General features: G+C 26.0%; 1 protein-coding gene across 1 annotated transcript; it reads left to right on the forward strand.

Annotated features, from left to right (window-relative positions):
* Positions 1 to 327: 327 nt before the first annotated feature.
* On the forward strand, positions 328 to 9,654 carry LOC129965680 (zinc finger protein 568-like). The gene is made up of 4 exons (XM_056079784.1): positions 328 to 1,043; positions 2,916 to 2,935; positions 4,559 to 4,762; positions 9,015 to 9,654. Exons 1-4 carry the CDS (start codon positions 706 to 708, stop codon positions 9,320 to 9,322), a joined length of 870 nt encoding a protein of 289 aa, XP_055935759.1. The 5' UTR covers positions 328 to 705; the 3' UTR covers positions 9,323 to 9,654.
* Positions 9,655 to 15,549: the final 5,895 nt, after the last annotated feature.

The raw sequence follows: 15,549 nt of genomic DNA on the forward strand, positions 1-15,549 counted from the left end.
TTAGGGGTGGAAAGTAATGTAATTTTTTATGTTCTCAATTTTCTCAACATTTATAAAAACCTTGTCTGATAATTTTTTTCCTACATTTTTTAAAATATTCTATAATTTAATTTTGAAACAAGACATATTGAAATAAAGTATATGTTACAAAAACAAATTCATTCTGTACAATGATTTTTGTGTATTCAACCCTTGTAATATAGATTTCCTCTCTAAAGCTAATTATTTGAATGCATTCTATGATTAAAATGTGTGTGAAATAGATTTTGTTCAATTTCTTATCTTTTAAATTAATTTTTGCAATTTAAAATGAATGATTTTCCAAGATCAGAAATTCTTAACTGTGAAAAGTTTTAATATACACGATCATATAGATGACATTTAAGCTAATATATATTTGCCATGTACTGAAAAGAATTATCTTTGAAAAATATTATCTTATGATAATTGATCAATAACAAATAGTTTCAATCTTGGTAGTAACATATTATCCTCTAATTTCGACTGAACATTTTTGATAATAGAATGGGCATAGATCATCACAGATGGAGACTTAAATTAATTTTTATGAAAGGCCTTGAAATAAATTCTTTTTATGTGATTTTTATTTGGTAATTAATATCTTTCCAACCATTTATTTTCAAATAATCCATTCTAATTGAATTTTTCATACCTAATTTTTTAGATCCTGAACAACTTTCATTAATGGCCTACCATCCACCTAGTGCTGGAAAAACAACATTTGAAAATTTAAAAGATCGTCTGTGTCCATATTGTGGATATGTGGCTACTTATAAAAGTGGTTTGGTTAATCACATTCGAAAGCATACTGGTGAACGCCCATTTTCATGCAAATATTGCACTAAAGCTTTCTCTCAGAAACAAAACTTATTGGTTCATGAAAGTTTGCATTTATCGAAAAAAATTATTATATGCGATATCTGCAAAGAATCTTTTCGTTCTGTTTCTTCACTTAACAAGCATAATATTCTTTTTCATAAGGAATTAAATTCTTCATCTTTAAACGATAATAATTTTGAGTTGTAGAATAAATGCTTAAGAATCTTAATGACTTAACTGTATAATTTAAAGGAATTTCGCTTTAATATATAGGATTTTTTCTCCCATCATTTTCCATTATCCTATATTTCTCCTTGTTATATTTTTGTATTGTTTAATTAGTACTTACCTTTGAATTAACACAGCACTAACATTGCAACTTTTTCCCCCCACAATTGAGAAACATATAAGAATATATTTCGGATTTAGTATTTGGATTTCTACTTGAATTCAATCCAACTAATGTGAACATGAAGTTCTCAAAAAAAATTACACTTCTCATACTGGAAATTTATATGCTTACATTTTGTACAGTTAATGCTCAGTAATTTAATGATTTTGTGGATTTGATGACTATAAATAGTCCCCAGTATAGGAATAAATGCAGAATCATGTGATAATAAAATGATACTATAAAATGTTAATGCTTATTTTTTAATTTTAAGAATTACTTTGTTTTTGCAGTTTTACTTTGAACTAATGATTGTTTGCAGAAAAATATGTTCTACAATTTCAAAATAAAATCATAATACTATTTTATTAATTTATTTAGCTATTATATCAATCTTTGAAATGAAATATATATATATATATATATATATATATATATTAAGCATTTGCTTTTTCATTTAGGTTTCAAAGCTATTTAATAAAAAATAATAAATCATTCTTTAAAAAATCATCCCTTTATTTTATGTCATTTATTACACAATAATTTGGTAAGTATAATATAAAATTTATGTATACCCAGTAAAAATTTATTTTTATGGGCTTTCATAAGTAATTATTTTGTCATTTATTGAATAATATGTTCACTTTGTGAATCTCATGAATTTTGTCATTTATTGTTGCGGTACCTATGTTTGTAAGTAAAATTGTCATTTGTCCATGGTTTTGCAATTATTTTATTATATAACTGTTTGAAATTTAACTTTCTTTTAAATATTTATTTATATACTTAATGTTTTATATCGATTCTGGTTTATATACTGTGCTTTTATGGTAAGAATTGTATGAAACTATAAATATTGTATTCCTTTGTAAATTTCCATTTCTTGAAAATTTCAAAAGTTATTACTTTTTGTTTTTCTTTGGAGATTTCTTTTAAATATTCTACTTTCTTCCAAATTATTTAAGTTTGCTATGAAATTTGCTATCCGGATGGATATGCCTGCATGAAAATCTAAAGTTACCTCCTTGATTTTCATAATTTCTCTGTAAAAAAATTTTTGATTGATTTCTTATTGTCAGCATATTGATCTATATGATTACTGAATCAGTGTTTAAATTATTTTGAAGTAAAAAATTACTTCTGGAAAGTACTTGAAAGTTTACATTTAATGTTAAGGATATGCATATTTATTATTTTTATTTGATATTTCTGCCTCTTTATGAACATTTTAAGTCACATGATAGTTTATTCCCTCATTTTTATAATTTTTAAATGATAATTTATTTCCTTATTTTTTCTTTTTTTAATTCTTAAATATTCTAAATCTTTTGTCAGATTTCTTTGAAGACTTTAATCTGTCTTTATTAATTTTATTAAAAAAAATCAAAGTGATTGGACTTATGAGCAGTTCAAATGTTCTTTAAAAAATGAAAATAAATTATTTTCCTGCTAGAACTCAGAGTTTTTGGATTTTAGTGATATTTTTTACAACTATTTTGCTCTTAGTTATTTATTTATTTATATATATTTTTTACTAATTTGCTTTTTTCAATTTTGCCGTTAGTTTTCTGTTGTATATCATATATGCAATGATATTATCTTGAAATATTTATTTTTAAAAGTTGTCACTGTCAATTTTTAAATGTGATAAGATTTTTTATGATGTATTTGAAAATATTTCTAGAAAGGAAAAACAGCAAAATGGCAAATTATTTGCAAAGGGCTAATAAAATATGATATTGAACTTCTGTTTCATCCTTGTGTTTCGTTTAACCTGAGTATGAGAAATAGTGTGCATATTTCCACATAAATTTCAATCTTCAACAGGATTTCTGTTTTTAATGTTGTCTTATTCTAAATTTTAGAATAGCATTTGGTTTTATGAACTATATTTCATAAAATGTTTTATCAAGGAACTATATAAGGATGTTTTTATGAGACAAGCTGTTTAATTACAGATCATTATAATTTGTTTTGTTTTAAATAAAATGTTGCTATATTTTTTGCATTTGATCATAATTTTGCAAATTGGATTTGTTAAAATTTATTATAATCTTGAGATTTATTTAAGTTTGTAATTTTTTTTTCTATGGTAAGTGTTCAAGTTCTTTTAACATGGTTCCTTGGGAAAAAAATTACTTTATATATAATAACAAAAATCTCATTTAGATAAGAGTTTTTGTTTTAAGATTGACTCCTTGAAATTGTTCAGATAGAAGAAAATTGCAAAGCTATATGCTTCTGCGTTTTTTTAATTTTCATTCTTGTTGAAAAATTTTTATTTATTTATTTTTTCATTAAAATTTTATATACTTAATATAAAAATTTTTAAATGTGATGCAGTTTACATATTATATATTATGACCATAAAATTGTGGATAATAACTGAAATAATAAACTTTGAGTTAAAATTGTATTTTTATGTTTCATAGAAACTGGCATCCATTGATGAATGTTTATCTGTTTTATATACTTAATTCTGATTTATATTCTGAGGATGCCAATATTTACAAATTAATCATTAGGGCTATTGAAGATACAAATTTAAGGTTAGTAAAATGTGTCATTAAATTTTAAAAAGTGCTAATTTCTTACTTTTTAAATATTATATCTATGCTTAAAATATTTTATATTTATAGAATTGTAAATATAATTTTGAGTTTCTCCTTATTTACTTATGAATAAAATTACATTAAATTTAAAACGTTTTCTGAAAAACGTACAAAAATAAACAAGATTTCATAATATTTTGTGATCTTTCTATAGGATTCTTTAAACCAAACTGAGCTTTGTAAGAAAAAATTTCTAAATTTAATTTTTTTTTATCTGGGAAACAAAATAAAGCCTTGTATTGCTACAAAATTTTAAAATAAAAAATATATATTATTTTCAATTACTCTTCCATTTTTTTTAATAAGTTTTACTTTTAAAAAAAAACTTTTGAAAGCTAGTTGTATAGTTTACAATAGTTTTTATATTATTTTAAAATAAAAATACTTTGTTAACATTACTTGTAAATAATAACATCTTTGAAGATTTTATTCATCATTCTAATATTATTATAGAAATGTCTGAGTTTATTTGTGGCATTTTTATGTTCAAATGCCTTTACTTATTTTTTAAGGAATTATTCTTTTAAAATGCTTTAAAGTATATTTGGTTATTTTATTTCATTTTTGCTCTAGGAAAAGCAGCTTCAAACAAAAATTTGAATCTTCCTGAAACTAGAAAAAGTATCGCTGGAAATTCAAGGGGACCTCTGTTGCTGTCATGTACATTTTGTAATTATGCAACTGTGCATAAAAGCAACTTCAAAGCTCATCTGAGAAAACATACTGGGGAGCGACCATTTGTTTGCAAAATTTGTGGTAAAGGCTATACTTCAAAACAAAATCTACAATCACATGAGCATTCACATGCATTGCAGCGATTACACATGTGTTCTATTTGCAAGGAATGTTTTCGATCAGCATCATCTCTTGAATTTCACATGCTTAACCACTCATCTTAATTTCATCTTCAATTTCATTGGTTAGTTGATTAAAATTCTATGACCAAATATTTCATATTACAAAGGTAGTCTTCAGAAACTTCTAGAACAGTTTGAATTGAATTATATGTATTGTATTTAACGTTTTTAAAAAGTTACTATCTGAAGACTTCATTGAATGAAGTTGCATTGCCATATGCTCTTTATAATGAATATTAGTTGAATTCTTTCAATCTTAAACTTAGAACAATTATGTGTTAGTAATAAATCCAGTATATATTTCTCCTGTTAGAATATTTTGTTCCCCAATAGTAGATGAATTGTAAATGCTATAGATAGATTTCGTTTCTTGAGCTATAGGTCAGAAATGTTATGGAATTTGTATTTATTAATATATAAATATGCAATATTTGAAAGAAAATGTTTATTATCTTAAAACTCAAGAACTGTGTTGACGAATCTCTATTTTTGCATGAATCCATTTTTTAAATGACTATCTATTGGCATAATTACTTAAACAGTTAAAATTTAATATGTGGCCTTTACTCATAATTTCAGATTTCTAACAATTTGATGAATTTGATTTGTGTGCATATTATCTAGTAAATCAAAATGTAATGAGTTAGATGAATGAAAATTTTACATATAGTTTTATCAACTGACTTATATCAGGGTTCCCAAATTCTTTAAAAATCCTTGAAATCTTTAATTATATTTTGTTCTACTTAGTACTACCAGAAAAGTACTTGATCTTTCATTTTGAAAGATATACCTTGAAAAATTTGCAAAATGTACAGCTAGTATTATTTGGGAAGAGTTGGGGAAACTAATTTCTGTCTTCATTATGCTTTGAATGAGTGAGTATGTTGGTAAAGTGAGCATCCAGTTGTAGTTTGTGTGAAATTAGTATCTAGCAATAACTGTCCAATGACTGATAGTAAGGCCGCTTGCACTGTATTGCACTTATTGACTGCAAGATCAGAATGACAGAGACCTTAGTGTTCTTCACTTAAACATATAGAAGTAGTAGGCAAGATATTGACAATGCATTTGAACATTACTGCAAAAACATTTGATTTGTAAATTTATATTTTGCGTTTTTATTTGTAAAATTTGTTATTTTATAGCCTTTGAATTTTTATCTTCATTAAGTATTGGAACCATATCATTTATATTTGGGAAATTATGGATCAATGTTTATCAAATGATTTATTGTCTGTTCATGTATACAGTAACTCAAAAATGAAGCAAGTCTATTTGACTAAGATTTGGTATGTAGATTTAAACCCAAATTGTAGATCTGTATCAAATTTTGGATGGAATTGGTCAAAAATAGAAAGTAGTAAGCTTCAAAGGTACTTTTCTATCTCGCCAAGCAGACTTTTTGGCGACAGCACATAGTCATCGGAACAAATCACACGAAGCAGACTTATCAGCGACGATATTCCGTTTGGCGTTGGTTGCATCATTATTGGCGACTTTATCGCCTGCACCGATATAATGGAAAAGTACCATTTCAAAACTTGAACAAAATGCACTTGAACTTGCTGTATGTGGAGGATTGAAAGAGAAAAACTTCCATGTATTTATTGCTTTAATTTCTCATTGCATTCAAACAGGATGACCCATTCTATTAAAATATTTGGATTTTTAATTTTAATATTAATTGATTTTATAAATGATATATTCTGTTTTACAACCTAATTAAATGTTTTATAAATGCCTCTTGTGCAAATGGAATATAGAAAGACAGGGTAATATCCTTATTTTAAATTTTAGCTTTACTAATCTGGGAATTTTTTTAAATTTTATATTGTTTCATTTTCTTCTGTATTTTTCATTATCCCCAGTATATTCTTTAAAGATCATTTTAATACAATACAAAATCATATTTGTCTTGTAATATGAAAAAGCTTTTTTTAGTTCAATTTTTTTTAATACATTCTGTTGAAAATGAGATTACAATAATGTTTATTTATTAAAGAAACCTTTTGTTTGACAATTTAAATTCTTTTAGTCTTTTGTAAAAAATGCGAAAATTGTATTATTTAAAAAAAATCTATGGTTTTTAATGTGAAATGTAATAAAATGATAAAAACTTTACCCAGTGAAAGTGCTCTTAATAAATAAGTGATAACTATATATTGGCAATTATTTTGTCTCATTAATTGATTGGTATTATGTATAATTATGTTAATGAATATATTATGTATAGTTGTGTTTTCAGAAGTACAAATTTTAAAAAAAAATTATTGCAAATGTTTAAAAAAAGTCATAAATGAGTATTTGCAAATTTTGATTTATTCTTACTTTCAAGATGCTACATGATTAAATAAAAATTTCATAACATTTAAAAAATATGTCTAATCTTTTTAACTTATTATTGTTTTGCATCTGTTTTAATATTATATTTATTGTTAATTCATTTGAAAGAATTCATTATATACTTTATGTATCATTTAATTTTCCAATTAAAAGCTGAAATATTTTAAATGAAATTTATATGATATAGAAAAAAATGTTAAAATTGTATTTATATATCAGGTATGTTTATGTTTAAGTTTAGAATAACATACAATTCTTGTATATAGATATATGTATGATTTAGAGCAATATGACAAGTGCATAAGTCAGTTATTTGAAGAAAAAAGGTGATATAAATAATTTAATAATACTTTGAATAAATATATGCAAATTCAACTAATTTAAATTCCTATAAATGAAATGAAAAACATTAATGAATTAATATATGACTCTAGTGACAGTTTTTTTGTAATTGCCTTCTGCAATATTTGTTCATATTACAGAAATCATTATTTTTCTTATATTAAAGTAAAAACATGTTACATTTTTAACTTCAAATTTCTATAAATGCAAATGTCTGTGTTCTGAAGGCTGTAGTTTGAAAATCCTGTACACATGATTTTTTTTTTTTTTTTTTTTTTTTTGTTAATCAACAACTTTTTTAAATGTAGATTTAACTGTCTTTCAAATGAAATTTCCTATGAACTCGACAGCAGCATTTAGCTATCAAACAAAATAACTTTCATGTTAAAAAATAATATAAAATAAAAGGCTCCAAATAAAATGTTGCAAGGTTGATTATTTAATAATTTTTTCTGTTTTTTCTCTATAGTTCTTTTCCAGCAGAAAAGCTTGATGTAGTGATATCTAATTATAAAGAATGAGTATCTTGTGTTGTAGATGGTATTTCTCATCATGCTGTACTAGTAGTATCATTAATAGTCTTTCATTGTAAGCTAAATAAAATAAATTTTGAAGTATAATCTTTCTTTTTTTTAAGTAGAAAATTTAGTACTAATTGTAACATCTTATTACAGCATATTGCATTGTAACATTCGAATTTTGAAGTTATATTCAAGGCCCATTCATAAATTATAAATCTATCAACAGGTTTGAGTCTCTTCTCATAAATTTGAAAATTATAACTGTAGTGAAAGATTTTGAATACACTTATGTCAAAAGCTCTATCAAAATTCATTTTTGATATTTATCGAGTCAACTTTTTTCATCATGAAATTAGCAACAATGTCTTCAATAAGTAACCAAGATCAAATTCATTAGGTGATTATTTAGTAATACCACTTTCTTCTAACATTGATTGAAGATGATTAATATTTATCTAATCCAAAAATACTTTTCAACCACCTCACATTAGCAGAAGTGAGCTAATATCCCCCCCCCCCCCGAGATTATTTTATTCTGAATTTTTTTTCCATTCAATTGATGTATACCACACTTATGGAATAAAATTCAATAACGCAAATTATTCATCTAGGTTTCTGAAACTGTGCAAGAAATGTTTTTCATGTTTCACATCTTCTTAAAATAATTCAAAAATATATGAATTCTTTTTAAGCCATTCATACAGCTTAGTGAAATATTAATCTAGAGAATATTTATTTTAGATATGAATGCCATTTTCATCTGCTCATTACTTCCCCCCTCCCTCTTCTTTGGGAAAATTTTGAATGGCTTCGTTTTATTGTTTATTTATTTAGCAGCAATAATTATTGAAATATATTATTTCACAATATCTAATTCTGCTACTTAGATTTCATAAACTAAAAAAAAAAAAAAAAAAAAAATTTGGAAAAAGATTAAGATGTTTATTATAGTTTGTAATTTGCATCATCACATCCATTTTTTTCTGTATTTTAAAATGTGTCTTAGCTTATATGTATGCATTTATATTTTCTATTATATCTATAATTCTCTTGGTATGAGCATTTTTCATAAATATTTTTTTTTAATTTGATATTTATTTTGTAGGAGCTGTTTGTGTACCTGAATTAAGTAGAAGTGTTTTTCAAGTTGATGGGGGAAAGTACCATAAATGTAATATATGCAGTTATACTACCATCAACAGTGCTCATATAAAAAGGCATACGAGAACACACACTGGTGAACGTCCTTTTGAATGTAAGGTTTGTGGGAAAAGATTTACATCCAAACAAAATCATAAAAATCATGAGTTTTTGCACAAACAAAAGAAGATACATGTTTGTAATATGTGCAAAAGAACATTTCATTCAAGTTCCTCACTTGGATTTCATATGTTGGATCATGAATCTTTATAATAAGATTAACATTAGTATTTTTTATAATATTTTAGTTCTATGATGTGTTACATGTTAAAATGAATAAGAGATAACTGTCTTGTGGCACTTCTCCATCGAATGAAGCTATTGTTCAATCATGGAGACATTCTTGATTATATTAGATGAATACTTTGGTACTATAGATGTACACAAATTGCCAAAAAAGAAAACGTTTTAAAGAATTATTGATTTTACAAGAGAAGCCTTTGTATAGTCTTCTTCTTTCCATGGAAAAGGCTGAGTTTTTGAACAGAAAAACTAATATCAACATAAAATTCTCAAAGTATATTAGCGATTAATCTTCTATCTTATATATGTCAGTAAAAATTTAAAAATAGTGTTCTAAATTTATTTTTTGCATTATACATATTTTACCTTTATTTAAAGTATTCTATATTGATTGATAAAAACTCAAACTTGAATATTTGCATTCTAAAAAAAAAAAACAGTACTCATTAAGAAAAATAAATGATAAGCCATGGCTTGAAAGAATGTTTTGACACTAATACCAATTGAGCATGAAATTACAAATAATCTTGACGTTGAACATTGAATAAAAAAAAAACATAGAATAATATATCTAATTCATATTGATGTAATTTTTTGTTCTAATATGTTAATAAATAATTACAGTATTAATTGATAATACATAAGTTTAAATATTGTTACTTTTTTAATGCCTTAGGAATCTTTCTCAGTGAGCATCTCAATTTGTATATTTTTGTAAAAAGTTTTAATACATAAAATTATATGTAAAAAAATATGAGTTACTTTTCGTATATCTGATTTATTTCTTTTGATTGATTCAAAATAAATATTTTTCCCCCTAAATGTTTATCTCAGGTCTGTAGTATTAGTTTCAATGGAGTATTCTATTTTAAATATTCACTAGTACTGCTATTTGCTTATATATTATGCTGATACCGGCATTATATATTTGCTTTGGATTGCTTTATTTGATGTATCATCTGCAACCACTTATGATATGCTTTCCACATCATTCAGTTTTGTTAATAATTGCTTTTTTAATAATAGCATAATAATTGCTTTTTTTAAAAAATAATAGCATAATAATTGTAATAACTACCTGTTTATTTGGATAATTTCAAGAATGATTTTCAAAGTTCTGCTTAAATTATTTAAAATGAACAGTTAAAAAATTATTTATATCCTTTACAGTTTAAATTTTAATATGCATGTATTCTTTATTATTTATTCTTTTCTTTCTTTCAATATTAAAAGTAATACATCCAGATTAACCAATCAGACATGTTTAACATTTTTTATAGTTAAATCTGATTTCCTGAATATCAAAGTACATTTTTTTATACCATTGCAATTTCTTTCTCAGTATACATTTCTCAGTGAAATAAGCATAATTGGAACAACTCATTATTGATACATATCCTCTAATAGCTGTGCAATTCCTATAATTGATGGAAATGTGCAGAAATTAGATAAAAACTGTACAGTGATAGATATATGGTGAAAAAAATGGAGGGGGGAAAACCTACAGAAAATGAATATATTTGGAAAATTCAAAAAGCGCCACAAATACTTTATTCATGAATCCTGAATCTTGCTCCAACATAAATTTAAAAAAAAAAAATTAAAAAAAACATTGTAATTGCTACTTATTACAAAAATATATAGAGCTTTTTAATATTAAATTGAGTAATGATGACATTAGTGAAAGTAAAAGTGCTTGATATTGAATGAAAAAAATAGTAAATGTGTAACAATTAATTTGTTTAATCAACAAAATTCTGTTGTTTTTTTTAAAAATTATTTCACTTTCATATTTAGTCAATAATAAATGTTTATTTATTTTGAATATCTTTAGAAAATAGTTGTTTTAATTAATCAAAATTCTTTGGAAAAATCTATTCAATAATTTATTGTTTTATATTAAATGTAATATATCTGAAAGAAGTTCTACTGATGACTGGATAACCAATGTTGAAAGGCATGTTAGTATTTGTATTTGATTGCAGAATATGATTTGAATTGTAAATAAAATTCAGATTTATAAATTTGTGAATTTTTTTTTTTTTTTTTTTTTTTTTTTTTTTTTTTTTTTTGCAGATATTTAAAATATATATTACTTTTTTAAAATTCCACTGATGAGTACTTCTGAAATGGAAATGAGATAGTTCTGGTATGTTAGTATTTGGGTCTCACTATCCTTTTGTTTATAGTAATTGTATGAGGTTGTGTTACCTCCTACCAATGATAAGGCTTGCCTTTAGAAAGGGATTATACCATGGTCAGTGATGGCCCTTTGTTGTGGCATCCTGATAATTCATTATTTCCATATGCCTGTAGGTGGGCAAAATGGATCAATCATGTTTATTCTTTATTTCTTTAAAATTTTCTCTAAATTTTTTTCTTTGTCATGGGATATAAACAAAAGTTCTCAACCTTATAGTATTTGGAAACTAATTTGAATGAATTGTGAAATGTTCCAAATAACAATTTCCAAAATACTTTTTTTGACTTATTTATGTTTTAACCTATTTTGAAGGGTGTTGTTTTACTTTTAACAGAGTGCATATCCCACTTTGGGGGTTATGAAGCAAGAAGAACAAGCGCATACTAAGGCAGCGTGTTAGAGAGTAAATTCGAGCTTCAATATGATTTTCGTTATAATTGAACGTTCTTTTTCTTTCCTATCCTATGTTTTGTAATTGTTTATTTGTCGTGAGTTAAGAATTGTTGAATTTATAACAGAGACTACATTGAGTTTATTTCATTTTTCAAAAATCAGTTATCATATGGGAAGCAATTATTTTTAAAAAATATTGAATTCTGATTGCATGTATTTTTTTGTTCTTCATTTTTAGATTTTATAATTTAATTTCTTATTAATTACTGTTTTTCTTGGTAATCTAATTGTAATAAAGTATATGTAATCATGTTATACAATATATAAGATTTTGTTTCCTGAAATTGTTATATGTTTTAAAAAATTATACGATATTTTTACTCTTGAGCATTCTGTAATACATTTTTAAACATTCTTGTACTTTGCATAACAATAATTTATAATGTATTTGCCTATTTTTAGAGAATAAAAATTATGAATAAGAATAGGGTTTTGATATATATATATATATATTATGCTATGTGAATTTTTATAAAAATCTGGCTTAACCAAATACTTGTTTCTGGCCTGGATTTTTGCCACAATAAACCTGATAGTAGGGAAGGTTTCATTTTCCAGCGATCAAAAAAAAATCTTGATATCATAATGATTGATTAACTAGTAAAGGGTAATCTCCTTTTGAAAGAATACTGTTCTGATTCAAGAAAATGTATACTTAAGCATTTTCTTTCATGTGTTTCATCTTTAATTATTCTTATTTGTTAAGTTAATCATAAAGAAATTGAAACATTTCTAACTAATTTTGTCTTGTGATTTGCATCTTTAAATTAATTTTTCCTTTTTTTAGGAACTGATTATTGGAATTTTGATAAACGAGATCAGAAGATGCCAAATTTATTGGCATACTCCAAGCTACCAACAAATCTTTTGTATCCATGCACCTATTGTTCATACATCACTCCATATAAAACCAATTTGAAGAACCATTTGCGGAAGCATACTGGAGAGAAACCATTTGTATGCAAATTTTGTGGAAAAGGTTTTTCTCAAAAACATTCCCTTCAGTCTCATTCTAAATTGCATGCAGCACAAAAGCTTCATATGTGTGTAGAATGTAAAGCGTGTTTTCGTACTTCTTCGTCACTGGGAATTCACATGTTAGAACATGGAGCATGTGTTCTAAATAATGAATTTAAAAAATAATGTTTTATTTTATTATTATGACATATGAATTCTTTGAATTATATATTTTTCTTTATTTTAGGGTTGAAAAACTTCCCTTAAAAAACTAAAAACCTAATCCTAATATATATATATTATAAAAATCTCGTGTCACGGTGTTTGTGTTCGCACTCCTCCGAAACGGCTCGACCGATTTTTATGAAATTTTTTATGTGTATTTGGTAGGTATGAGAATAGGTCGTAAAGTATATTTCATAACGCTAGGTAATTAGGGTGTCCCTATTCCATAATTCCACGTTCAACGTACGCTGATGAGATCAACGCTTGCTTGAAATCATCGTCGCTGTGGCGTAATGGTGAAAATGTCAGCGAAAAATAAACATGCGCTTCCAAATGCTACAAGATCCATCTGCTGATACATTCTCGGACCAATTGTTAGATATCGGCGATGGAAAAGTTGCTGTCTATGAAAATACTGGATGCATAAAATTGCCCACTAATTTCTGCACTATCGTTGATTCCCAAAATGCTCTCATTGACCGCATATTTCCCGATGTACGCACATAATACATACATCATGCGTGGCAGAAAGAGCCATTTTGGCGGAAAAAAATGTGAACTTCGACGATTTAAACTTCAAATTACAGCAGTCATTGCCAGGCGACTTGGTATCATACAAATCGATCGATACAGTTTGCGATGTTGACGAAGCTGTAAATTGTCCAACAGAGTTTTTGAACTCACTAGATTTGCCAGGCATGTCTCCACACCTTCTACGACTGAAAGCTGGATCTCCAGTTATTTTATTTCGGAATTTGAACCCGCCATGGCTGTGCAATGGCACGTGATTGGTCATTAAAAAAATTGATGAAAAACGTTATCGAAGTCACCATTTTGAATGGAAAATTCCGAGCCGAAAATGTTTTGCTGCCACGAATTCTACTGATTCTCACAGACGTGCCAATTGAATTCAAACGCGTTCAATTTCTTATTAGATTGGCATTCGCAATGACAGTAAGTCGCAAGGCAAAACGATGTGTGTTTGCGGCTTAGATTTGGGCACACCACGTTTTTCACGGACAATTATGCGTGGCATGTTCTCGCGTGGGCAAACCATCGTACTGTGTTGGCTAAAGACGGACTGACAAAAAATATCGTACACTCAATTGCTCTTCGAAATGAATATCGATTTTCTTTATTTCATTTTTATACTTTAAGATAAAAAATATATTACTTTTTTCACTTTACGTTTAAGTTTTAAGAGATCAAACAATGTATATGTTCGTTACGTTAATGAAATACATTGTATTAAAAATGAATGGTTTTTTTTTTTTAATCGGCGATCATCGTCTACAGCGCTCCATTCCTCTTTCTGTCATAGATCCCATCCCCACACACATATTCGTTATTATATTCGTTATTTTTTAATTAACAACCAAAATTTTCACTAGAAATAATTTATATGGCACAACAACATTTGCTGGGTCAGCTAGTAAATATATATTTAGGGTTAGGGTTTGAATGGTGTGACTTGCATTTCAGTAGAATTGAAAAGTTTGAAGTATCTGAAAGTTGAAGTGAGAAGTTTCATCAAAAAATTGAAAAAGTCAAAAGGCTTATCAGAAATTATGAAATGTAATTAAATTTCTGATGATACAATTCTATGGCAAGACCATATTCAAAAGGGATTTTTTTAAATAAAAATAATGAGGTAAAGTTTGAAGTATCCGAAAATTGAAGTGAAGTTTCATCAAAACACTGAAAAGGTCAAAAGGCTTATTGGAAATTATGAAATGTAATTAAATTTCTGATGATACAATTCTATGGCAAGGCCATATTCAAAAGGGATTTTTTTAAATAAAAATAATGAGGTCGAGAAATTTAAAGAAGAATCCTATGTTGTAAAATATTTGGTTTCAGCTAAAGTAAGGAAATGAGATTGGATAAAGATTTTTCAAATCATGTAAAAAACTTACCCACACACACACTCGTACAATTGTCTGCTCTAAATACATAGAAAAAAAATGGAGGAGCTAATATTACAATCAAAAATGGTGAAAAACATAAGAAAAGGAAACACACTGCATAAATTGAAGAGTTGGTTTTTACACTATAGAAATTTGCAAACATTGAAAGGACAGAAATGAATAGAGATTTTCATTGCATTGCAGAATTAAATGGATTTAGGAATTGAGACTTTAATAGAGTAATTTCAAATGTAAGTTTAAAATATTTTAATTGAACACTGTTACCAGTTTCTTTATTTAATTATAAATAAAAATTTCTTAATTTGTATCTGTCTTTTGCATTTCCCTGCCATTGCTTGGTAATTCATATGGTATTAAAAAATTTTAATGATTTTTATTTCAACTAAAGTGTGAATGTATTTGTGAAATCAGTATCCTTATGTGTAGATTAG

This window comes from Argiope bruennichi, chromosome 4, assembly GCF_947563725.1.
Source record: "Argiope bruennichi chromosome 4, qqArgBrue1.1, whole genome shotgun sequence".
NCBI lineage: Eukaryota > Metazoa > Arthropoda > Arachnida > Araneae > Araneidae > Argiope > Argiope bruennichi.

Coding starts and splice junctions, on each gene's coding strand:
- LOC129965680 (XM_056079784.1), top strand. CDS start 706: ATGGCCTACCATCCACCTAGTGCTGGAAAAACAACATTTGAAAATTTA. Junction 1,044..2,915: donor AACGATAATAATTTTGAGTT/GTAGAATAAATG, acceptor AAATATTTCTAG/AAAGGAAAAACAGCAAAATG. Junction 2,936..4,558: donor AAAGGAAAAACAGCAAAATG/GCAAATTATTTG, acceptor AGCTCATCTGAG/AAAACATACTGGGGAGCGAC.